The 27,563-nt window shown below is 30.6% G+C and overlaps 1 protein-coding gene and 1 long non-coding RNA gene across 3 annotated transcripts in view; one reads left to right on the forward strand and one right to left on the reverse strand.

The window, feature by feature from the left end:
* The first annotated feature begins 4,626 nt into the window (after positions 1–4,626).
* The window catches only part of LOC129920145 (calmodulin), a 41,335-nt gene continuing 18,398 nt past the window's right edge, over positions 4,627–27,563 (forward strand). Inside the window, exons 1-2 of one of the 2 annotated variants that reach the window (XM_056001362.1) lie at positions 4,627–5,253; positions 18,631–18,805. In XM_056001362.1, the coding sequence (XP_055857337.1) occupies positions 5,251–5,253; positions 18,631–18,805 (178 nt within the window). In that variant the 5' untranslated portion in view covers positions 4,627–5,250. Of the gene's footprint in view, positions 5,254–6,479; positions 6,807–18,630; positions 18,806–27,563 lie in introns of those variants that run through there. The other variant, XM_056001360.1, reaches the window with a different exon arrangement.
* On the reverse strand, positions 5,283–6,347 carry LOC129920146 (uncharacterized). The gene is made up of 3 exons (XR_008773194.1): positions 6,156–6,347; positions 5,706–5,952; positions 5,283–5,625 (listed from the first exon to the last, which is right to left on the reverse strand). It is a non-coding gene; the product is annotated as an uncharacterized LOC129920146 (long non-coding RNA).

Genomic DNA, 27,563 nt, shown 5'->3' on the forward strand with positions numbered 1-27,563 from the left:
TTTTTTGAAAAATTAAACTGTCAAAATCTACGATTTTGTCAAATAAAAAATATATTTAAACTTGAAGATTTGAAGGATAAACAATATAAAAACACAAAAATGATGGCTCGTAAGTATTTTGCAGCTAAAACGCCAGGCAAAAACCCACAGACGGTGGTGTTACGATATTCCAGTGGAAACCAAAGGCTGATTAGTTTCACTAGTGGTGTAGATATTCTCTGTGCAAATAAAGTGTTGTCCATTTAACCCTCATACCCATAGATTAAAAAATTTCTGGCAATCCTATAAATATATTCTTGTCTGGCGAGAGAGAAATGCCAGTAGTGACCAAAAGCAATGAAGCAATTCATCTCTATAACGTACAATGTACATGTCGTTTGAACTAAAACAACACAAAAACGACTTGTTCTGTAAGCCAAAATTACCAATTACCAAACGTTGGTCTTATGAAATTGATTGAACACATTTTCACCATCCCATTTTTCCATATTCATTCATGTTTTATTCATTTTTAATTGTTAACTGACACTGAAACTTTGTTTAATAAAATAATAAATGAAATGACATTTGAAGCTAATGGAGAGTGAATAAATAGAAATCCTGTTTAAAACCTCCATTTGCTCTAAGAATCCCTCTTAAAAGGTCGAATTTGGTTTTTTATTTAAAACGACTTTTAAATTTAATGCTCAATTAGTTAATGATGAGAAGCTTCAAAAAAATCCTTAAAAGAGACTGAATTAAACGAATTTGGTTTCTAATTTTAAAATTCCCTTTTTTAATGGCGATTTAAGTTTAATGGAGAGTCAATAAATTGGGCCTTAAACAATCTACTCGAGAAACGCTTCCAATGAACAAATTTTTGGTAAGACGCCTCATATACATTAACGAGCAGAGGAGGGTGGGGTCATTTTAAATCCATTATTTTTAAAACTAATTAAGCTTTATTTAATAAAATTGAATGAGCTTTAACATGAATAAAAGATAAATATATTCAATATACTGATAAAAAAGTTTTTGGAGTTTCCTAATTCTTAATTCTGTGGCGAGTTTTGCAGAGAGAGAGAGTCACTTGGTCATTTGGTATGAATTTAGAACTTGATCTTGCAAATTAGAATATCGACTTAAGGGGTAATAACACCTTGTAAACCATGAAATCGAGCGTCATATTTATCGTATAAAACAAAGAAGAAATATTATTTTCTTTTGGTGTTTGTTTAGTTTAATTAAGTATATTAATAGGTAACAGAATAGGCTAATGTTAAATTTTTTAATGATGTGAAATTTTTTAAATGGTGGTGTAGTTCAGGACATAGCCGTAGCTAGGATTTCATTTCGGGGGGGGGGGGGGGGGGGGGGGTTAGCTCAGACCAAACAAATTTTTTTTTAGGAATCACAATACTTTGTATCAACTATATGTAACTGCAGTCGATTCTTAATCCCGCTAAAGCTAATGGTCATTAGAGTCGAAGCGAAAAACTTGCCAATATCCTTTTTAAGTAATTTTTAGGAGAGGAATTCGTAGTTAAAAGTTTAAAATAGCTCTGCTTACCGTAAACGAATATAAAAATGGCCGAATATTCAGCGACATGTCTATTTTAAATTGGTACAAAGAGTGATACGTTGGTTGATATAAATTGCGAGCGTTAGCGAGCAAGAAAATTTTTGTGAAGAAACAAATTTTAACCATTCTTAGGCTTTATTATACAAACAATTATTTCGTACAATTTTATATATAAAACATTGCAAAAATGGACTTTTTTTCGCACTGAAATTTTGTAGCAGAATACCTACTTAAAAACAAAAATTTTAAATAATCCAAGTTGTTTGGCATGAGCTAATTATACTTCACTTTGAAATTCAACAATAAACGGAAATTGTATAATTTTATAATTTAAAACAAAAAAATATCGAAATGTTGTACATAGGTACTACACTCTCTAAATTAATGGATACATTTATTTTCGCTTATATACTGAACTTTTAAATATATTTAACGGTAATATTTCAAAAACGAGATGGGATCGAATATGTCTGTCTTTGGATTCGAGTTCGGCACACCGAAACCCTTTTAAAAAGTATAGTTTTGTCTTGGCCCCAAAAACCTTGCATAAATACTTGTGGTATTTAAAGGGTTCTTAAAAGAGCATTTTAAGGTGTTAACATGGTGCTTAAGGAAATGGTCAAAGAGGCAAAAACTAGTTTTTTGAAAAATCCCTTACCAAACGTTGTAATGAACCAAAAAATTTTTGATATCCCTTATAAAAACTTCATCGACAGCTGCTTCTTTAACGATACAAAATTGGTAGAGACTTTAAGGGAGATTTTCAGATTGGTAATCAAATCACTAAAATACAAAAACAAACCATTTAGTGCTGCCCATATTAGACTTGTATTTGTTTATAGTATATCTTTTGATTTTCTGAAAAAGGAAGGGGTTAAACCCCATAACCCCCCCCCCCCCCCCCCCCCCCTAAATACGGCTATGGTTCAGGATGATAGTAAAATCCTGTGCTCCCATCGGGCTACCAACTTACTCCTACAGTTTTTAACCGGTTGGGCTGAAATTTTGTGTGGAGCTTAAAAATACTATTCTCTAGTGAAGTACCTACGTAGGATTTTTTTGAAATATTAAAATTTAACGATTTTATGGTCTTTTTTTCAACGAATTTTGTTTTTGGAATGAAATAATTTTTTCAAACTAATGCCATTTCAAAAAAAAACCCTACTTTAAAATCTAGGAATTTTTCGCATATTTTCGCTAAATAAGCATAAAATATTATACCTACAGCATTTCAATTGTTTTCTTAGCAAGTTTTCAAACAATTTTTACAAAAACTTGTGCTTTTCGATTAAATGCAGTTTTTGTGAAATTTCGTAAGAGTACCTATAGGTACATAATTGATTTTTGATCATTTTTTTTGTTTGTTTTACAATTCTTTTTTGTATAGTGTACCACCACTGGTTTATTATTTTAAAAACTTGCCCTGTTATTGCAGTTTTCAAAAAAGTTTCCAAAGTTGAAGTTAGATCACCCTGTCTAAAGTTATAACTATAGCTGCTATAAAGTTATAACTATAGTTGCTATTACAAATTTCTTCCATTGAATGAGAAGTAGTACCTACAGAAATGGGTGTTATTCCAGAGTAGTAAAGATTTTTTCTATGAGTGTGAGATACACTTGTATTGGTCGGAGTGCAGTCATATTGTTAATTCCAGGTGCGTCAACAGAAATCCTTAGTTCTTTAAGTGCGATTTTTCGTTTTAGGTGCTATTTTCCATCCTAATTTTATTCGGAATATAAACAATTTTTGTTCTCAACTAAAAACAGACTGAAAACTGTGTTTGATCCGTCTTGTCGTCCGCCTCTGGAAAACTAATTCAAAATTTGACAGTTAAGGAAAAATTTTTGATATACCTATAAGATTTTTTTTTACATAATATTTTTAGTTCGTTTATTTTTACGGTTTCACTTGCCAACTCTAGGTTAGGTGTGATAAATACCCCTTCCTGTACTTCTTATTCAATGGTTACTTTCTTAAAAGCCCTTGATTCTTACAATAATTATCTAGGTACCTATGTACCTAGAGGTACTCTGCGAATTTGTTTGCACGTCATAAATTCGTTGAGTACCTAGTTACTTACCTACCTACTATAGCTAGGTAGGTAGGAATAAGAGCCTAAGTAGGGAACTTTGTTTTGCTCTAGATAGAGAGTTTAAATTTTAAGGCTGTTAGCAAGAATTATTATAGGTACCTGCCGAGGTACATTTCCCAAATGATTAAACAACTGAAATGACTCTATTTATCCCTCATACCCACCAGTTTAAAAAAGAACAAGGTCAAGCAAAACACCTTTCCTAAAATGAACATAAAATAGGTAACTACGTACTGTACTAGTTAAGTCGCGATTAACATTACTTTTAGAAGGCTTCAAAAAGAACCTTCATTTACGTAGTTACATTACATAGAAGAACATTTACCCTAAAAAAACATTTCATTGCTCACCCTACGTTAGTTAGTTGGTGAAAAAAAAAAAATTGTGTGAATTCCAAGAAATTACCCTCCAACGAAGGCCATCATCATCATCAACGGCAACTTTTACAACTACATCTATACATACATTCATAGATACACCGTAACACCGTTTATTCACAATCAGAAAACCAGAATATGCAAGAAATTTTATCTACAACGAGAACAAAAAACAGAAGAAAAAAAAGCCCAAAAATCCACCCCAACTACACACAAAAAAAACAACAAATAACACATTTAGAAAGTCCAAGGAATTTTCTCCCTTCACATAGATACAAAAACATCGTCCATCATCATCCCTTTGCCATCGTTTCGTTCTGTGTGAAAATAACTGTATAATATCCCTTTTATTTTTCGCAACAACTTAACGAAACATCACCCCTCAATTTTATTCGTTGAATATTTCTCCCAAAATGAATAAAAAAAAAACCCAATAAGAAAAACTCAACACAGTTCAGTTTTCAGAGCAAACAAACAACAACAAATTTGTACGCATTCAAAATCTGAAAATTGGGGAAATATAGAAAATCGGTTCGCAGTAGCAAAGTAAAATATAGATGAAAACAGCTAACAGAAAAGAAAAAAAAAAACAACAAATAAAGAAAAACTAGAAAACTAAACGAAAAACGGACGGAAAACGGAAAATTTAAAAAGAAAAACTTTTGCGCCAGATAGAGACATCGACGTTATTTCCAAGACAATTCAGTTGCAATCTTGCTACGGACCGTAACGGGCTAAAAACAAACTTAAAGGTTTACTTTCTGCCGAAGAACCTATTCACATTATTTTATTCACAGTGCGGGAATAAATATAAATTTCTTTGAACAAGAAAAGGAAACAAACAAAAAAATTGATATATCTTCACAAATACATAAACGGAAACGGTTTGCATTTCAAGACAACAAAAATAATATAAAAACAAAAAATACAACAATTTTTTGCTTTAACAGCTTATAAATATATAAAAACAAAAAAAAAAACGGCTTAAGTGGGTTTCTTTTGCGGGAAAGAAACACTTGCCATCTGTTTTCGCACTACAAAACAAGTCCAACACGGTCTCTGTATATTCAGTGAATTTGTCGTCGTTGTTGCAGCAGCTAGCAGCAAATTTGTTGTGCTGATAAAGAACAAAAAAAAAAATATCGACTTATCGATATATAAAAAGGATTATTTTTTAATTCATTAAAAACAACACCCCCAAAAACAAAAAACCAATAAAATGGTAAATATATAATTTATACATTTTTTTTAAGTTGAAAAAAAATTGTTCATGTAAACTACTGCAGAAATATCTTAAAAACGAGAAGAGAGTCAAATTGGTTTTCTCTTTCTGATTTTAAGAATCTCATAAATGATCTCAAATGAAATCTTTTATTTATTTATTTATTTTTCTTTTTGAATTTTTCAAACATTTTTTTCTAAGTGCGTTGGTGGTGTAAAGTTGCAGGATTATTCAAAATCTGAAAACAAAAAAAAAAACGAAATTCTCCATTGTGAATTGTGCTAAATATGGAATTTTTGTTCATCATCGAAGAAATTCTTGTGTGCGTGTCCCAAATAAAAAATCCCTCATCCGGGAGTACATCAAAACTTTCTGCAAAAAAAAAAAAAAAAAAAAAAAAGAAAAATAAAAATGATGAAAATTGCCCCTTCGAAAGGTGATCATCTACACACGGAAAAACTAGTGACAATTTCTTCCCCTTCGTTGTCATACATTTTTATCGCACATCTCTCTTCGAATCGGTTCAAATATTTCCCCAATTTCTGTTCAAGTGTGTCGTGTTGTTGCATTACTACTGTCCTTGTCTAACATCTACTCCAGTCGTATATTTGTAGTTTTGTTTCTCTTCTGACACGATTCGACCCGATGACTTTGCCGCATTGCGGTTATTTTCCGATTATGTTTACTTCATCTTCTTTTCTTCTCATGAAAAAAATAATAATGAAAGAAAAAAGAAACAACATTCACAAACTGTCAGAAAAACAGAAATTCATCCAAGAAAGAATTGAAATAAATTATGATAAATTGAATTTTGTTGCAATGAATGAGTATATTTTGTATTGATTTTAACTCAATTTTGATTGCAATTTTAACCGGTTTATATGTAATATGAAAAATTACACCTTTAATTTGGTTAATTTAATTAGATTAATCAGATATTCAACAGCAAAACGGTTGAAATTTCATTAAAAGAGAGAGAATATAAATACTAAAATGAGAAAAAGGAAAAAACCCCACCCTCCCCTTCAGAGAACTTTTGTTAGAGAAAGAGTGAGAGAAAGATATTTTATTCTCTCTTCTGCTTTGATGCGGATTTTCTTTCGTTGTATTTGATTTTTGTTGTTGTTGTAGTTGTATGATTTCTCCTTCTTTTCCTTGTCAGTCTTCTCATTTTGGATATTTTTTGAGGTGTATTCGTTTTTTGCAATTTTGTTTGAGTAGTTTTTTCGCCGCCGTCGCCGTTAACAGCCGCAAGCAGAAAACTGCTCTTCGATTTGTTGGGAACAAAAAAAAAATATAATTTTTTTTTGTATATTTTAAATAAATATAAAATATATAATTTCAACGTCCATTCCTGTGTTTGTTCCGTATAATACATAAATATTTTTATTGTGTGAATTAACGTTGCGTACAATCGTGTCGTTGATTTTTTAAGCAGTTTTTAAAAAATTTTTTCTTGGGGAAATTTGCAACGGTTTTCGTGTAAATTTCTTTTGCTTTTGTGTAAATTTAGGAGGGTGACATCACACACACTAACCAGCTAAACAAAAATGGTGATTTTTTTTTTCATATTTTTTTTTTTATTACAACAAAAATTATTTAAATAATGTCAACAATAATTATTATTGTGAATTATTTATAGTCTTGATTATAAAAAAAAAGAGAAGACTCGTTTGTCATGTATTTCTTGGTGTTGCACTTTTTTTTCAATTTTTTTCTTTGATTTTGGATAAAAAAAAATTGCGAACCACACCTTTTGCCTTTCTAATTGGAATTTCAACTTCTGCTTGTGGTCACATTTTTTTTTTTCATTTGTTCATTTCTTCTCTCTTATCGATATTTTATTTAGCGCGCATGGGAGAGAGAAGTTTTCTTGTCTTCTTTTTTTTTTTTTTTTTGCGACAGAAAACGATACTATACACTGAACAAAAGCTACAGTAATTAAAAATATTGAACTGTACAAATATTTAACTGTTATCGTGTATGGAATTTCCAATATAGATTTTTTATAATTGTTGTGTTAGATAAAGAAATGTATGTATGTAATGTACCTGTATCTATGTAAAAGTTGAAGTGAATATAATTTTTTTCTTGTGTGGATTTTTTATAGCTTTAGGTATTCGTTTTTGGTTAACCTAATTGGATTTTGGAAATTTATGTTATAGGTACCATAATTTTTTTTTTCTTTCTTTATTTAACATGGCAACTTGGGTGATACGAATAAAACTTGAACTTCCATAAAAACTGTTTTAAGTACTGATGTACTTGGAATTTATTCATTTTAGGAACATGAAATCGGAACTCATTTACTTAACCAGTTGATCGTTATTGATGATTGAATAGGTACCTACTACTTCTCAAAAAATTAGTTTCGGTTTTTGTTCCAATAGGAACTTATATGTACATACTTTTGATGAAAAGTTGCTGCAAAGTGAGTTCAAATGATAAGAAATATCACACGTGTAGCCTGAGTTCTATATTACTTTAGTTATTTGCAAGCATAAATACTCTATGCACATAAATTCATAAAAACTTTCAAAAGCAAAAATGTATCAGAAGTGGATTCTCAATATCTCGTGCAGTCATATTGGAACTTCTTCATAGGAGAGTTAGTAGGTATATTATCCTATCTAGTTTTTTTTTTTTTTCAGTTTTTCACAAATGGACTTGTTTTATGTCGTTTTCCAGAATTCATAGGGTGTCACTTTTGGCTAAATGCATTTTCACTCTGTGACAATTTTCAAAAATGAAAAAAGAGTTAACTCTTCACCCAAAAAAAAAATTGTAAATTACAACTTAAATCTACACTATTGAAACAACCAACATTCAAATCACTCGAATTTGCCAAATTGGGTATCTACGGTTAAAATCCAATATTAAACAAAACAAAGGAGTGAAACACTCCAATAATTTTGAAAAACCACAAACGATACCTACCAATGTAGGTACCTACAACTCAAATAAAGGAGAATGGGCATTTTAGACGTTGAGCGGCCATTAATGAAATTGGTATCAAATGAAAGATCTATACCTAGTTTAGGCAAAACTTTTACATTGGAAGTTTCGCTGTATTGCTTTTAAAATGCAAGATATTGCAATATTAGTATTGTAAATGCATCATTTAAGGTGTGAAGGAAAAATTGAATTATATTTGTATTTAAAATATATAATATGAAGCTCTGTCATTTTCCCTGATCATGAAGACATTGATCTTGAAAATCCGACCAATAGAACTCATAATACATGATTTTTAAGCCAACAACTTTTGTTTTTGTTCGACAGTTTTTAAAACGATTCAAAATAACAAAAAAAATTGAACAACAAAACTCTCAAAATAGGATTGAAATTGTTGTTTAAAAAAGCTATTAGTGTGGGTTCTAGTGGTTGGATATTCAAGATTAAAGTCTTCAGAGTCAAGAAAAATGACAGAGTATCATAATATGCACTTAAAATACATATTAAAGTTACAACATAGAGACAATCTGCATAAAGTGTTAAATGCAAAAATGCATTTTATCCGTTTCTGAAGTACGTCACAAGGATAAAACTTCTGCAGAATATAGGTATGTAGGACTTAGTTACATCAAAAAATAACAAATTCATTAATGGCCGCGTAACGTCCTCGTTCCATACAAATTTGCCCATTCTCCTTTATTCTTGAAATAACAATTTATCAACTTAATTGAATCAATCAAAATTCTTGAAAAACAAAAAATTCCTTTCAGAATAGTAATCTATCCCAAACGTTTTTAAACATAAACATTTAAAACAGCACTAAGTTTAAAGGGTTAACTATACCAAAGGAAAATATTTTCTTTTCATGAGCACAGTTTATTTTTAGTACAAATTTAAGTTTTCCAGTATTAAAATTTTCACATTTTGATCCAATGTAGGTAAAAACTTAACTCGAAATCATTAATTTCAAATAATCTTTAGTTACATAATTAAAATGTATCTTTGAACCATATTAAGGCGATCCTAATAAAAAATTAAATAATGAATAAAAAAAAATATGTTGACAGAAAACTGTTGTAAGTATCCCTAGTTCACGCATAGTATTTAATGATACGTACTAAGTGCTTAGTTGTAACAGTGGTTTGTTATTCTTATTACAATTTAAATATATATTAAATTTTGTTTCCCAAAAATAAAATAGTTATAAAGTACCTACTAAGGTAGGACTTATGTATGTATCTACATTTCACTTGGCTTGTTTTTATTTTCTTGATGCTACGGCTGCTGCGCGCCAGATATATATTCATTTAACAAGAGAATAATTCTGTTGGGCAAGATTTTTTTCGGATTCATTTGCCAATGCCCTTGAATCAGAACCTTTGTTCAGAATTTTTAAAAGCTCTACAATCCAATTATATTGCATTTCAGTAGGTTTTAATTCAACTTAAACTGATCAAAATAATTTTGAGTTTGTTAAATTTTCTCTGGCAAAATGTAGTGGGTACTATATAAGTGATTTCACTTCATCTCTTACCCCTTAAAAATGTTTAAAAATACTATATTCAGTGTTGTAAACACTGATTTCTAAATATTCGCCTAAGTGCATAGAAAATACAAGATTTAAAGATATAAAGGAAAGGTGCAACAATTAAGTATTAACAGAATTGATCGCAATTTTTATACAAAAGCATTTTTTTTACCAAAAAGTACCTATACAAACTCAACTTTATTTCTATTATTTTTTCCAGCTTAAATGCGCTGATAATTTTAGCTTTGAGTTTTTCCATGGTTTTAATGGTTTGCAAAAAAAAAAAAAAAAAAAGATTTAAAGCTGTATTTTTATAAAATGTTATGTTAATTGCGCATATTTCAATTTAATACAAACAAAATTCAGAAAGATATTACAGAGCACCTTGTTTCTATTATTTTTTTCACCACTGTACCTTTGTTACCTTTTTATCAAGTTTTGATAATTGATATTATCAAATACTTCTTCAAGTTGTAGCGCAACATCAACATTACTTCTTTTCTAGACCATATTTAAGGCTTTTTGTGCCACTCGAACTAATTTTATCAGTATGAGATTTTAATCGGTTTATTTATTCGTGTAAAGATACTGGACTAAGGGGTAAGGCTTCGTAATTTCGGAAAATATGCGACATGACACCCTAAGAAACATCAATGTTTAGTTTTGATTTTTTCTATTAAAGCATTTCCATAATTTGTACTCTTAAACTTTTTCACTTACATTTTTTTTATATAACTTGAACGTCAGCTATTATACCTAGATGAAATGCACTTTAATTTTAAATAATTTAAAGAGTTTCCAAAATTCGATTTTTATAAGAGTCAGTACGATATTTTAGGACAAAATCTCCCATCGACTGGAATATTATCGATAGTTTCGATATTTTATAAAAATAAAAGTCAATTATGTACTTTAATCACTTATCTGCAGCATTGAACTGTTTATGTCCAGCACCTACATAAAGTGACAAATTTGTATGAGCTAAAAAACAGACCAATGATATCATCGATTTTATCATTTTTATTGTTATTTTATTACATACCTACTTTCTTTTCAAAATTCAATTGGTATCACCAAAACCACCGAAAAAAAAAAACAAATTTTAAAACCCACAACAATTTAGTCATGAAAACTAAACAACAAAAAATAAAAGTAAGACTTATTTGGAGAAATGTTGAGTAATTTAAATATAAAATCATTTATTACGCCCCCATAAAGTGAAATCGTATAGGTATCGCAATTTTACGAATTATCCGACTTGTTTATTAATTTTTATGAGTGATGTAGATAACTTATAGCGAATGCCATAAACTAAATTAAAGTTAAAAAATTTGTCTCCTATCGGACCACACACGTTGATAAAATGCGTGACCAGCTTAAAAAAAGTTAAAGCGTGGTTCATTTAAATATTTATAGGTATGCTCAATTGACAATTGTTCAGGAGCCAACTTTATCTTTTAATTTAACTTGGACTTAGGGAAAGCCTGCAGATATGAAATAAAGTACCTATAACTTCTGCGTGCACTCAAATTTAAAAAGTTATTGGAACGTTTTTCAGCTACCATTTGCGAATATGCTTAAGGTTTCGGTGGGTTAGTTAGCTCACATTCTATGTTAGCGATAAATGCTCTGTGGATCTGCAAAAGGCATAACAGCATATATTTCACAGATATATATAAAACAGATATATTTCAAACAGATTCATCACTTTACTTTTAGAACATTAAAACTAAGTTAAGATATTATTCAATAAGTTTCAATATTCAAATATAATATCTGTTATCTTTATTATAATGTTTTTTCCCTACACACATAATATACCTACCCAATGAGTAATTTTGTAGCATTATTTATTTTATTATCATACCTACCATTTGTGAAATATTTAAAAAAAAAAGTATCTATCATTCAGTTTAAACTTACGATATTATTTTTTGTTTTATTTTCTTGGAAAATGACCATTAAAACATATTTTCAAAAAGAAAAAAAAAAACGATAAAATTTCCGATTGAATTTGTATTTTCGCCGAATTGTTATGAGAGCATTAAATTTTATTGAAATAATGTATTACTCAGTCTTCATTATTTCACACAATCTGCCAATCTTTTAAGCACCCGATAGGAGGATAATATTATTTATATGATTGGTATATTAAATAGGTTATATATTTTCATTACATAATAATTTATCAATAAAAAACTGAGAAGAAGATTAACTACATTTATTTGGTATATATTCATTTTTTTTTTATCGCAGCAAAAATTGTATTCATATTTTTTTTTGTGACAAGATTAAGAATCAATTCGGTATTGTTAATGAGATTATGCAATATAAAAATCAATAATTCTGGAATTTTTTATCTGTTCCACTTTTTATTATAATTAAATATTTTTTGTTTGTATAAAACGAAAAAGTCTCTTGTCTACGTTATATTTATAGTTAATTTTTTTAATTCAGAATTTTCAACGTCATCCACTAATAACAATAGATCGGTCTGCACCACCTCCTCCCAAAAATAAAACAAAATAAAAGAATTTAATTATCTAAAGTGTTTTTCTTTTTTCATTTATGTAGCGAAAAATGCCATTTATTTTAATTTTCTTTTCAACACTAAAGGTTTTTATTGTTTTTAATATATATAATGCATGTTTGTTTTATATTTAAATTAAACAATTAAAAATAATAAAACGAGCATTTACGCCTTCAGCAATTTAATTATTTAAATTAAGCTCTATGGCGCTGCGTTGGCTGGTTGGCTGACTGGTCAATTAATATAAACTGCAGTTTGCAATTTTCTATTTTCCATTAAGTCATCATGTCCATCTGGGTGTTTTCTTCTTTTTTTTTTATTTGTGTCATCCAAATATGGAATGTTGTACTCTATTTTTTTTTATATAGTTTACATATTGGCTTGAGAAAATATAATTTAAAAAAAACCCCTCCTTCTCTCATTATTATTGTCTCGATTGACGTAATTGCATCCAAGCGGAAATAATACTTTTTTTGTTTGTTATCATTACTTATTTTCATTGTATTTATTTATTTGTTCTTTCGTAAATAACAATTTTGCTATTACTTCAGTTTTTAATTTATTATTTAGTTTTTGTTTTGTTGATTTATTATGTTTGGTCGTTAGAAATTAAAGGTTAGAATGAATGAAAGGTCGAAAATACAATAAAAATGTACTGTTAACTCTATTACGTTAACAAATTATGGCTAGAATCGATAAAATTCCTTCCAGGATTAGCTTATCTATACTTCATTTTATCGATTCGTTGTAAAAAAAAATCATTTTTGAAAAATAGAAGAGTTGGTTCTTTCGTTTTCTGCTTTTTTCCTTTGATATAAGTCACTAAAGGGTAAGCTGCCATAAAGGAGTTTTCATTCATTATTAGTTTTTTGGTATTAATTATCAGTATTTTTGTAACTAACCGTAAAGTAGGTTTTAAAATATCATCGCGAAGTTAAAAACGCTCCCTGTTTATGGAGGTGAAAGAAATACAATAATTCATCAATATTTTTTAGTACTAATTGAAAAAAATTGAACTGGTTAATAGTTAACGAAATGGGTAATATTTCTCGGGGGCTATTTCTCGTCAAGCCACATCAATTATATCAGCTAAATTTACTTCATCGACGACCCTTAAAATCAAATGCTCAGTAAATACTACAAGACCTCATCATTTTGACTAAGAGTGCTTTTTTTTTTTGCTATTGACCCTTGAAATAAAAGTGTACCGAAGGGTACTTTGATGCATAAGGTGAAAAAATGAAGAAGAAAATTGGTTTTATAATACCTACAAATTTTTTGTACTACTATAAAATCAGCACTATATTAATTAGACTTGTTAAAATGAGCTGCACCGAGACGAAACGCCAACATTTTGTGTGGAATAAAAGCCATAAAAAGCTATATTAAATCAATAAGTTAAAAAAAGCCAACAAATGAAAATTAGCGGCAAACGGACAAAAGGTTTTCTGGTTTTACAAGATAATTCTCTGGTTCCCAAGTACCAAGGTGTGACAACTGCCTTGCAGAAATTTGGGTTCGATATGTTAAATCACCCCCTTCTTAATTGTTTTTACCACAAAACTAAAAAAAGGAACTTCGAAAAAATTATCTCTATTGAAAAGGAAAAACAAAAACATGCCGAGTTTCCACTCTTTGGCGAACTTTTTGACCTCCTGATACAAAATTTTATTAATTTATACAAGACGATATCCAATTGATCAAATAACTGCTTCTGATCAGAAACAATTTGTTTTTTGTATTAAAAAATATGGCTTTAATAATTATTCCACAGTTCAGTCTTTTCCGAACAACAAACATAATCTACTTCCCATTTTATGTAATAATAAAAACTAACAATTTTATCGTCTCTAGAATGTCTTAAAAATAGATTTCGGCGCAATTACCTAGTCGGTTGTATTTGCTTCTAAAATAATAGAGGCAGAAAGATTGTTTTTGTCGCAAACTCTTCCATTCCAGACGTCTTCCAAAATATATCGAGAATTGTTTTTTTTTTTTTTTTTTTTCTTTCTTAAAAATCCAACCACAAACCGCAAAAATAAACTTACAAAATCTGTTCGTGTATAATTAGGTAGGCATAATAATTTACGTCTTAGATGAAATAGATCATCATTATTTTGTAGGTAGAATTAGAGAAGACGCTAAACTATTAATTTCTTTTCATACTGTGTACAGTGATCTCTAAGATGCTGTTGATGCTATGGACTAGCACAGCGACAACAAGTCGAACGTCAAAAATCATCATCAGCCAGCTTTAAGACACCACATGGTAGAGAAGCATCATCGTTCGTCGTCACCGTTCTCGTTTGGCCTCTGGCAGAGGTGTCTTGTGTGGCTGTTTTTTCCCTCCCAACCCTTTTTCATTACCCCCTTCTTCATTAAAGACAAAATGAAGCCGGTTAAATCTTCGTTATTGCGGTTGCCAACCCGATCGGTGGAATTCTCCTCAATCTCAAAAATACTTGTATGCCGCACCAACAACCGCACGATGTAATTTATTATTAAAATCTATATGCAAATATGATAGGTAACCCAGACACGCGGTTTTGTGAGGGGATGCGACAAAAATTTCTACTGTAGCAGCAGCTACACCCTTTTTTGTTGTATTTGTATCGATCTTCAACCTAGAGCTCTCTCTCTGGCGTGTTACTACTCACACTATCATTTCATTTTTATAATAAAAAACCGATTCAACGACACACCGCAAACCGGCACAAGATCGTTTTTATTTCCATTCCATTTGTTTTTTTTTCATTTCCAATCCTCTATCTTACACCACTTGGCTGCTCTCTCTCTTGTTTTTGGAACCGCGGCAAAAACCGCGATGTGTATTATATTGCCCCCGCGGTAAAATATGAATACAATAAAATGAAGGAATAATAAAAGAAAATATTCAAATACACTGAAAAATATTATTTGCCGGCCGGCAGAAAATACAAAAGCCCTTCTTGCTCTTCCCGATCTCTCCTGGCATATGTATCGTATTGCGTCCACATACTAACATGTTTGTATGTAGATATGTTTAAAAGCCAACCGTTTCAACGAACTTTGAAAGAAACCGGTTCCGGTTGTTTCTGCTGTAGGTACCAATACCAGGCGTAGATTTTTAAATTCGCAAAAGAATTCCAATTGGGATTTTTAAATGATTGCTGCCTGATTTTTAATTTAGAAATATGTACTGTATGAATATTTAAGCGCAATTGGGATGACACTTTGATATTTAATAGATTCTATTCAATATTTCTATATGCAATCTTAATTGTAAGGAATGCCAATGGGCTTTTTGTATCCATCTGACTGTACCTACCTACAACTTTTTTTTATATACATGTTCTTTGCATATATTTTAGTTGTTTTTGGTCTTATGACGTAAGCATTAGACTTCTTTATTAGAGCCTCAAGCAATTATATTAAACGCTTAGCAGATTATGGGTGATTGTGCAAATGATTCATTGGGTTTAAAAAAAAAGGAACCTAAAATACGCCGGAAGCTCTGTTTTTGTGTGTGTTTTTCTTTAAATTTAAATATTTATTGCTTTTTCAATGTTGCCATTAGTTTTTGTTGTTGGTCTTTTATGAAAACTTGTTCGTGATATTAATGAAGGAATAATTTTGCAGAAATGATTAAGGGACTTGAGGTTCTATTTGAATAGAGGGAACAGAAAGAACTAGAACTACTAGGTAAAAAAGCAGCTGAGCTATGGGGTAAATAGTTTGACACATTTGATTAAATGCATGATTATGCTGTTAGTCAGGAAAAATCTATCAGGTTTATCTCACTTCGGCGTAGAACCTACATACTTTGCGTTTTTGTTTTAGATGTCTATGACTAAAACCACTTATTCTTTATTCCTGAATACACTTTTTATTTTGGAGATATCTTTCTAGAAATACCGATTTATTTCGTTTGTGACATTGTATATTTTTCTTATTCTGTGATATGGCCAAACAAATCCATGTTGCTGATAGACTGAAAGTCAACAACTTTTACACATTTTTGGGAAATTTCTAACAAAAAATAAAGTGCCTTTTCGTTTTTGGTCTAAAAATAAATTGAATGAGATTGATTGTAGTTCTTGAAATCAAGTATTGTTCACTAGAATCAAGTCAATTTCAATCTGATAAATCATTTTTACAGATGAAAATCAAATCATGCCATGTGATGTGCTTGGATGGAAGAGAAATGAAAGAGCATAACAAAAAAAAAAATGTAAAATTAAATGGATATACATTTTTGATTAGTAAGAATTTAATGATTTAGGTATTTTTCACAAATTTGAAACTTTTATTCATTGAAGTGAAAAAGGAACATTATTTTTTTCATTGAATTTAATCTTGTTTTTGTTTGATGTTGCTTGTGATTCATTCAATTTATCGCATCAATGAATTGTGTAAATTGTTGTTTGGCAATCATGCGAAAAATTATTATTAACAACTTGGTACTGATGGAAACTCAAAATAAATTATTTTGTAATCAATAACATTTCCAATAATTCCTGGTAGGTAATCAATGGTACAAATTTGTTGTCTTTTTCAAATAGGATCACCAAAGTTTTAATTTAAAAAAGACATTTAATAAATTTCGACAAAAACAATTTTGGTTAAACTTCCAAATGATTCAAAGTTGCATCTTCTAAAAAACAAGTTGGTTGATTTTATCTGTCATCATATCTTTAATCCTAAGCAAAGTATAGTTAGTAGGCTTTTACCGCATAAACACCAGGCGTAACAAAGAAAGTCGCTCCCAAATCAAAGGTGAGACCTGGGTTTCGAATGTTTTTTAAGTTTGTCTCACTATTTCTTGGCACTCCAGAGCCATCTTCTCCCAGCTACACCCAAAGGTTGAAAGGTTCAATGCAACTTCTGTTGTAAAGTTAAGAGCTCATCGACTGTTGTCTTTGTTTGAAAAGTTTTCGGTTTTTATGTGTTGAAAAGAATCTTATTAAAATTAAATTTGTTCTCCAGTGCCAGGATGTATTCTTACAATGCAAAATGTAGGTATTCTTTTCCTAGATGATTTTAATCATCCAGTTTCACTGATAGCTTCGAAATGTAAATAAATGTAAAATATACATATTATAATATTTATTACCCATGTTTAATTTATTAGTTTGTTTTACATTCAATCTAATGACTATTTTTGGTTTTCTCTGTCAATCTTAAATAAAACATGAGATGGTTTAATAAATACATTATTAAGATATCCTATGTTTCTTTAAGGAAATTCAGTCAGTCAAAAAATGTTACAAACAAATTTCTAAATTTATCTACCTTCGTTCATCATTTATTCTGCGTTCCTTTCCAATCCACTTACCAAACCAATTTAGATATAATGTGTTTTTACTCCAGAATAGAAACAATTTTTGTCAAGGACACAAAATGTAAATGTAATCGACGCACTCGTAATGCCAATACTCTGTATTGAAGATGTCAGCTTCTTTGAAATGTGTTATTTCTTTAATGCATATTAGCTTTTTTTATGTTTATGGTATAATAATATTTTATATTCACCAGAAATTTCTCTTGAAAGCATTTCCATTAGTGAGTGTATGACATTTAATTTTCTGCCTCATGATCGAGGGATGTATATAATAATAAATGGCAGTTATGATAATGAACAAGAATATTTGCAGCTATTAACACTATTCAAATGATATAACAATTTTGAATTCTTCAATTAGCTTCCACGTCAAAGCCAATTCAAGACTGTTGATGACTCTATATCAGAGCTTGGCAAAGTTTTTGTGAAATTTATTTATATTTAAAGCAGATTGAGAGTTAATCTCGTGGTAAATTATGGATCAGTTATTCGATGAATATTTCCCTTTAGTTCTCACGTGGGGAGCCATAATGTCACAATCCGAGATCATGATGATTTTTGATAATGGAGAAAAAGAAAGAAGAAACAATTTAAGAAATTGTCATTTTCATACATTATGTTGATAGATTTTTGAAAAAATCTAACGATAACTTGTCAAACATGTTGGCTTTTTTTCTCGAAATTGACTGAAAAGTATGTTTCTAGATTAGTTGAACACGGGTTTTGAGTTTCTTCTATTGGAAACACAATTGCACTATGCAAGCTTATACTTTGTTTTTTTTTTCTCTTCTTTTTAAACCATGTGGATATATCGTCGGCGTAAAGCAAAATTGTTCTAAGTAGGTACATAGGATTTCTTAAGGACTTGATCAATTTTGCTTTTCGCCGACGATATGACAATGAAAATATCATACTTCTCATAAATATTTCTGCAGTACAAAAAAAAAAACTTAAATAATGAAATTTTAACAAATATTTAAATTCTTTGCACTCATGTATTCCAAAATATTTTATTCATTATTTATTATTTTTTTTTCTCCTCAGGCCGATCAACTAACAGAAGAACAAATCGCCGAATTCAAAGAGGCATTCTCGCTATTCGACAAAGATGGCGATGGCACCATCACAACAAAGGAATTGGGAACAGTTATGCGATCGCTAGGACAAAATCCAACAGAGGCTGAACTTCAAGATATGATAAATGAAGTTGATGCTGATGGTAAGTTCAATAAACTTTTTTTATACATTGATATATTTTTATCGTCGTGATGGTTTTTGTCGAACTATGAAAAAATGTTGCATCAATATTAGAGAAATTGACGAGAAAAAACAACAAAAAAACAATCACTTCAAAATATTTAACATTTTTTTTTTCTATATTCCCTTTTTTCATTCATAAAAATTATTAATTATGAAAATATTTGAAACAGAAAATAAAAACAAAAAAGAAAAGAAAAAAGAGGCTTCACTATTTTATCAAATATCCAAGGGATAATAGACTAACAAAACACACTGGGATATTTCAATGAAAAAGTTGGCAAATTTTTAACATTATTGAATTGTAATATGAAAACAAAATTGGTCTTTGTTTTGTTTGAAATAGATTCTAAACAAAATTACGGATGAGTTTGAGATTTGAAACTGTTTAAATACACCTCAGTGCTGTAAACAATGCGATATTTTCTAATTTTTAATCGATTATTCGGATCCATATAATTGTTCTGAGAAGATTTTAGTAGTTTTGTATCAGTATGTCACGAACAGACAAATTACATCACTTTTGTCTGATAGAACTTAAAGAAGAAATCATTTTTATTGCTGTTTAATAGTTGAAAAGATATTTTAGTTCAACATCCAACCTTTTTTTTTGTCGGTTAAATATAAATTAGAAATTCCAGTTATTGGTTTGATACTTTGCCATGGTAACACTGTAATCGTATAAAGAGGAACAGAATATTAACAACAAAGCTCAAGTGTTTTTTTTTTCTGGTACAGCGACAACTGATTTTTCATCTTCAAAGTTCAAGCTTAAACGGTCACTGTGGTGTATGTGGAACATTTTTTTTTAACAAAAGCTTTTGTTAAAGAACTAAATAAACCAGTTAACTTTTCTAAACCATTCAAAATTTGTTGTGGCCAATGGGGTTGGTAGCAAATTGATAGATGTAGCAGATAGTTGGTAAATGATTCCACCCACAGTCCACAGTACATTTAAGTTTGGTTTGATTTTGTGGTTTTAAAATCCAGTTCGGAATGTGTGAATCGATAAACGGTTTTCATTGTATTTACGCCTGAGCAAAAAAATGTTACGGACTTTTCAGTCACATTTTCCATTGAATTATCCCAATGTGGAATGTATAAGAGTATATGGACGGATAACGACCAGAAAAGTAACTCTTTGAATATATAAATTCATGTAGGTACATTCATTTTTTTGTTTGTGTACATTGAAAAACAAAAAAAAAATCCATTCGGCTGTGGAAGCAAACATTATTTGGTAAACTTGGCCCAAAGCCAGGGACGAAAGATGAGAGAGTCTTTATTAAAATGATGAGATACGATAGGAAAAAACATATTTCTATACGGAAATGCAAACATTTTTTGGACTCGTTCTATACAATGTATGGTTTGTAATGTGAGCAAAAAATTGCTAACTTTTCAAAAAAAAAGTTGAAGAAAAAAAAATCAACTAGGACCCTAAGGGGCAGTGGCATCAATAATGCAAAAAAATAAGGATTTCTTCTTATAGCCGGTCTTCTGCGCGCTTAAAAATATATTTTTTGCTTTTCTATTTCTATCTTCTATAAAAGAAAATGAGAGGAGAAAATAAATTACCATTTTAAAAATAGCAAATGCTATCATTATAATTTCTTTTTTTTTGCCTACTACTGCTGCTAATGCGGCGGTGGCGGCAGCGGTACTAGCGGTGAAGAACGGTGAATTTTTATATTTTATTCTTACGAAAAAAGCAAAAAAGAAAGAATGAAGATGATGATGATGTGGGGTAAAATATACAATTTAGATAGTCACAGTTTGCACGAAGAGACATATGTATGAAACAAAAAAAAAAAGACGAGAAAGAGGTTGAAGAATTTTAAAATATTCATTAGAAAAGAATGCGTACAGTGCATAGTGCATCAAGACAACACGATAGGCAAAATAGTTTTCGAGATTTTCTTTTTGTTTTCGTCGTATTTTTTTTTTTTTTTTTTTTGCTCTTTGCTTCTTCTTGATGTCATTGGCTTTGATTTGTGTCATCTTTTTAAGTTGAATGAATTATTATTAATGCAATAGGGCAAGAGGGAAAATAAATTGTGATTTAAGGAGTCTGATATTGGATTTTCAAAGAAGCTCGTCTCACCTTTTTTTTTTTGTTTGTTGGCAATTTAAAATAGTTTATGTATTTGATTTTCCTATCAATATTCTTGAATAATAAATTGATTAACGGTTAAAGAATATTTGTGTTAAATCAGTTTGGCGCAAATTGATTTTTATTTATTGATTAGATAGGAATTCACTCAAATGTTGGGAAAATCAGATTTGATGTAATAAATATTAGAGAGTTACTTGATTTTGTTATTGAATCGAAATTCTTTAAAAATATCGTTTTCAACTTTTTTGTTACAGCTTGAGAGTTGTAATTCACTAGGCTTTGTGGCACCTGACACATTGGCTAAATTTGATTCCATCACTCTGACCAAGGATGATCAAAAATATTTTAACTCAAAAATAGTTCTCAACTTTAAAAATTCACAACAATCAATCCCAAAAACTGAACCAATGGAATCGTATCAATTCAGTGGATGAACAAATTACAATATTGTTTATGTTTGAAGCTTTGACTCGCCCTGTATTGATATTTTATTTTGTTTTAAGTTGAGTGTTATCTATTCATTCCCCAAAACTATATCCTTACTAGATGACCTAGTTGATGGTTAAGATATGACTTGAGTCCACACCTTCAAAAAAGAAAAGTAGGGAAACAGCTAAAATACTCCAGTCAAAGCGTCGGAAAAAAGGGCCTCACCTTGCAATGAGAGGCACTGTCAGTTTTTATTTCATGGATCGATAGGGGTATATTTAAAAGGCTTAAACCCAATTTCTCACCACCTGATCATTCTTTTTAGCGGAGTTAGTCACAAAAATGCATTTTTTGGGATATTTTACTTCTAAGCTAATATCTTTGCTCCAGATTATCGTAGACCAAAAAATAAACATACATTCTCTTCCTTATAATATTTTCTATCGTTGTATGTAATTTCATTGTATTTGAGTGAGTAAATATAAAATGGCAACCATTTAAAGTCAAATTCTTGTTGTTAAAAAACACATTTTTGTCATTAATTCGAAAAAAGCTTATATCATGATTGACATTTTTCCAACCTATTTTGTAGCCCTGTTCATGTCCTGCATTTTACAGAAAAAAACAGCTCTTTATCACCAAACATGGCCGAGCTATTGATAAATGAACGCATGCAAAACCGGTGCGAAAACACCCAAAAATATCGTTTTTTGGGAATAACTCGACTTCAGAATGTCCTACGGCAAAAAATAAAGCAATGAATTGTTCATTACAACATTTTCTATCAATTTAGTGCACAATCTTTTTGTTGAAACAAATAAAAAATAAGTAATATTAAGTCAAAGTCGTTTTTTTGTTTAGCAAACTCTCGCCTTATTATTTTGCAAACGGTGCGAGTATTGGCTAAGAAAATAAAATATTATTGTAGTCCTTTAAATTATCTACAATTTAAAAAAAAAATTAGCTATCTATGACCCACACGAGCCGAGTAATTAATTTTTTAAAAAAGGTCCAAATGACCAACGAAAAAACATAAGACAAATTCTCTTATAACAAGAAACAATGAAAACAACCCCTCTCACTGAGAACTAGTATTCGAATCATAAACAAGGGAAATTTTTTTGAATTTTCGTACGGATTAATGCTTTCTTAAAATTATAATAGCTCGGCTCCCGTGGGTCGTAGAAAGCTAAATTTTTGAAGTTATACTTCTTATGGGAGGGTGGGTATGAAAATTTACTTTTTGACAAGAATGTCAAAGGGATTATGACGCGATCACCCTGGGTAGCAGGGCTGTCGTTTCACCTTTAGAGTAGGCAGTACTTTAGTATTTAAAAATGCAGTACGCCGTAGTACGGCAAACATAAAACACACAACACGTTGCAAGTTACATGTTTCATGTGGCAAGTTGCATGTGGCAAGTCGTATGTGGCAAGTTGCATGTGGCAAGTTGTATGTGGCAAGTTACGTGTGGCAAGTTGCATGTGGCAAGTTGCGTGTGGCAAGTTGCATGTGGTAATTTCCATGTGGCAAGTTGCCAGGGTTGCAAAAAGCTCACATTTCAGCTCAGCTCACAGCTCAGCTCAAATTTGAGCTAGGTACCATAGCTTAGCTCATTTGAGCTGAGCTGAAAGTGAGCTGAGCTGAAAGTGAGCGCCCCAACTTCCAACGCCTATATCTCGGAATTTTGAAAAAAATGAAAAAAAAATTTTTGATGCCAAAAGGTAGCGAGGACTCTAACCTACATTTGGGTACAACTCCCATCCCTGTAGGTGCACGCGTTCTCAAACCGGGTGAACTTAAAGGTAAAAAAAAAGTTAAGCCCGATTCTGAAAAAATAGGTATGATGTGGCGGATGACATGGAATTTTTTAAAAATCTGACAATGTGCAAAGCGTAGGCCCATGACAAAAGCTATCATTTGGCATCACTCCCAAAAATTGCTCTAAAGTGGTTTAGCTTCCAGGAGCGTTTAAAGATTCGGGGATTTTTCGAAAAAAAAATTTACCCCAACTTTCAAACGCGATTTTCTCGGAATTTTGAAAAAAGTCGAAAAACCAAATTGTACCGGAATTTTTTTTTATGATAAAAAAAGAAATATTTTACTAAAAAAAAATAGAAATATATTAACTATCAAAAACACCAAGAGAAAAGATCACGAAAAATTATCTGTCTTATTTATAAAAATATCTATGTATGTGTTAAAATAATTCCATTAATAACTAGAACCAAACATCTTAAGCTATGGTGTTATATAAAAGTTTAAAATATCTTCATATTTCATTATACTTTCCAAATAAATATCAATGTATCCTCTCACCCATCACAGCTCAGCTCAGCTCACTTTACCTTAGCTCACCCAACAGCTCAGCTCAACCATCAGCTCAGCTCACTTTCAGCTCAGCTCAAATGAGCTGAGCTATGGTACATATCTCAAAAGTGAGCTAGCTCAAAATTTGAGCTGAGCTGCGAGCTGAGCTCAGCTCACTTTTGAGCTTTGTAGCAACCCTGCAAGTTCCATATTGCTACTACTAGTGCTGAAGCACACACAATTCTCATAAAATTACCATATCGCACATTTTATGCGCAATCATTTACTTTCGTTAACCATATATAGTACGTTCTGAACCGCACAACATGAGTAAAGTTCACAGATTAAATTGAAAACTACATGGACGCAAGGAGGATGAAAGAATTAATTTATTGTTCACTTGATAAAAATGTAAAAAACGAAGTGTGGATTAATTAATTTAATAATAGAAATTAAAAATATCAAATGAAATTCATTTATATATGTATACTGAATGAGAAGTATAACTTCAGTCGAGTGTACATGTGTACACACACTCTTTTTTTTTTTAAATTGTAGATAATTTAAAGGACTACAATAATATTTTATTTTCTTAGCCAATACTCTCACCGTTTGCAAAATAATAAGGCAATAGTTTGCTAAACAAAAAAACGACTTTGACTTAATATTACTTATTTTTTATTTGTTTCAACAAAAAGATTGTGCACTAAATTGATAGAAAATGTTGTAATGAACAATTCATTGCTTTATTTTTTGCCGTAGGACATTCTGAAGTCGAGTTATTCCCAAAAAACGATATTTTTGGGTGTTTTCGCACCGGTTTTGCATGCGTTCATTTATCAATAGCTCGGCCATGTTTGGTGATAAAGAGCTGTTTTTTTCTGTAAAATGCAGGACATGAACAGGGCTACAAAATAGGTTGGAAAAATGTCAATCATGATATAAGCTTTTTTCGAATTAATGACAAAAATGTGTTTTTTAACAACAAGAATTTGACTTTAAATGGTTGCCATTTTATATTTACTCACTCAAATACAATGAAATTACATACAACGATAGAAAATATTATAAGGAAGAGAATGTATGTTTATTTTTTGATCTACGATAACCTGGAGCAAAGATATTAGCTTAGAAGTAAAATATCCCAAAAAATGAATTTTTGTGAATAACTCCGCTAAAAAGAATGATCAGGTGGTGAGAAATTGGGTTTAAGCCTTTTAAATATATTCCCATCGATCCATGAAATAAAAACAGACAGTGCCTCTCATCGCAAGGTCAAATGACGCTTTGACTGGAGTAAAAAAAAGGAGTGGGAACTTACCTTATATACATAATCAATATCATAGCCATAAATATTTAGCCGTTTACGAGCTATAGTTTTGTACGTTTTTCTTGATTTATTATAATTTATTTGGTGATGAGAAATCAACAAATCAAGATATCGCGAGCTTTGGAAAAATCATCTTAAAGTGTAGAATATGTGTTCATTCCACAGTACTTGATTTATTATGCACATGCAATGGAAAGGTGCTCAGTTTCATCGATGCAATTACCACTCATGGATATGAAAACTTGAGTGGACTAGAAGTTTCAGAAAGTAGATCGTTTATTAAAATGAGAAAGAGAGAGGAAGACCGAACGGAGCCCTGAGGCAAACCAGCATTATTTGTTTTGTGGGTTTCAGATTTGAATGCATCCAATACGAATTTAATTGAACGGCGAAGAAGAGTCATCTTCTCCAAAAGCGCGCATTTTGTAAAGAAGAGCTTGATGTCAAACCCTATCAAATGCCTTTGAAATCTAACTTTCTCTAAAACTTAGAAACGCTTTGTTCAACTTTTCATTAAGATAAACTACCAGATCATCAGTGGAAGAATTGCTACGAAAGACGGCCCGCGGATTGAAGCTTTTGTTTCAAAGTTTTACACTGTGCAATATTTGATAGAGATCAGTGGGTAAGATTCCTTAAAATGGCTTAGAAATGTGCAAATGTCAAAATTTTGAAAACTGGAAATAAAAAGTCACAAATGTAATGTTGCAAGTAAGACCTGAAGACTTTTAAAAGCAACATTGTTTTGCTAGTAATTAGTGATTTTTAGCAGATGGTGTTAATTAAGATTTGGTGCTTACATAATATTTTTGTTGGTTTAGTGAACTGAGAATTCCAATGTATCCTAAGGGCGACATTAAGTTCAAGGAGAGTGTACCTTAAAAAGAATGGTACATGTCTTCGTAAGAAATAAAGTTCTACATTCTCAAAAAAAAAATTGCTACCGATTTTAAGTTAATTTATTGCTGCTGCAAGCAACATTAACAAGAGTTCTAACGTTTTCCTTGTTTTCGAATCTAAAATTGTAAAAACTAAAACCTCTTTAATGAAACCACAAAACCCCGAAGGACAGTGATTGCTCAGCTTTTATCCACCATCAAATAAGGTTTCCGTTTTTTATTTTTTCCTTTTTTAAAGGAAAAACGTGCCATCCCCGCAAAGCACAAAAGTGCATACATAATCTTTCCAGATACAGCTTTTCATTCAAGGTTCGACAGTGTTGTTTGACGTGCACCACAATGTATGTACATTATATAAATACGTATAGAATACAATTCTGGTGATAATGACGACAGAGTTTTGCTTTCGTTACAAAAATAAATCAAGAAAGAACCAAATTAAGGTTCTAATTACAAAAACATAACAACAGGAAACCGGATATTGCTACTTGCTTTGTCCCGAGGGTTGTGGCAATGGATATACTACATACATATATAAAGATAAATAGCTACATATACATGAGAAAGAAAAAAAAAAAATACCAACATCCATCCATGCAAAAGGCAAAACTTTTAAAACCAACAATTTTCATCTGTGTTGAAATAATATACAGAAAAAAAAAAAAAAGAAGATAAATGCAGACACAAGACCATCATCAGGATACTCTCACATTTTATCTCTATATCTGATGATGGTTTGGTTTTTATACATTCTTAACAACAACAACAACATAAAATACCCCAAAGAAAAAAGACAAAAAAATTAAAAACTTTTTTAATGAAGAACTCTCTGCGGGAAGATAAAATTGCTTTTAAGCTAGAAATTAAAATTTCTAAAGGTTATTTGGCCATGGAAGTTTTTCGTTTGTGATGGAAATTAATCTTTTAGAAGTTTCAAACCAAAAGATAATAATAAATTTGTGTAAAGAGAAGGAAACAAATACCAATTAATTACTTATATAAGTATGAGAATATGTAGGGAAGAAAGTTTTTTTTGCAAAACCATTTTTTTTTTAAAAAGAATTATAAAAGAAGACCGATAAAAATCAAACAAAACAAAATGTTTGTAAAGTTTTTTTTTCTCATCGAACTTTAATTGTTTTAAAAAGTTTGTATTTTAAAAATACATAACTTCAGGCCGACATGATTGTTTCTGACAAAGACTTAATAGTCTCATTCTTCGTAAGCCAAGGAAAAAGTATACATGCTTCCATACAAATTAAAATGCGGGGTTTACTTTTCTTGCAACTATCAAAGCTTTAGTTTTTTTTTTAAACATTTCTGTTAACTTTCAAAAATATTTTCAAAAAATATTAAAAATTCCCAGAACTTCATTAAAGCTGATCGAATAAAAGCATTTACTGGAGATTAGTAATTCAGTGGTGGCAGGAGAGATGCTGAATGCTTGACCGTGCCCAGTACAGTCGTCCGCGTAAGAATTTTTCACGCTGACATCTGTTATACTTGGTTTCGATTCTGATTCAGTAACGCAGAGCCTAAAGTCGAGTTCATCTATCAGGGGACCCAGAGAGCAAGTCTCTTGCTCGAAAGGGTCCCTATGAATGTTGCTCAATTTTGGCCTCATTGCTTGATTAAA

This window comes from Episyrphus balteatus, chromosome 4, assembly GCF_945859705.1.
Source record: "Episyrphus balteatus chromosome 4, idEpiBalt1.1, whole genome shotgun sequence".
NCBI classification, from domain to species: domain Eukaryota; kingdom Metazoa; phylum Arthropoda; class Insecta; order Diptera; family Syrphidae; genus Episyrphus; species Episyrphus balteatus.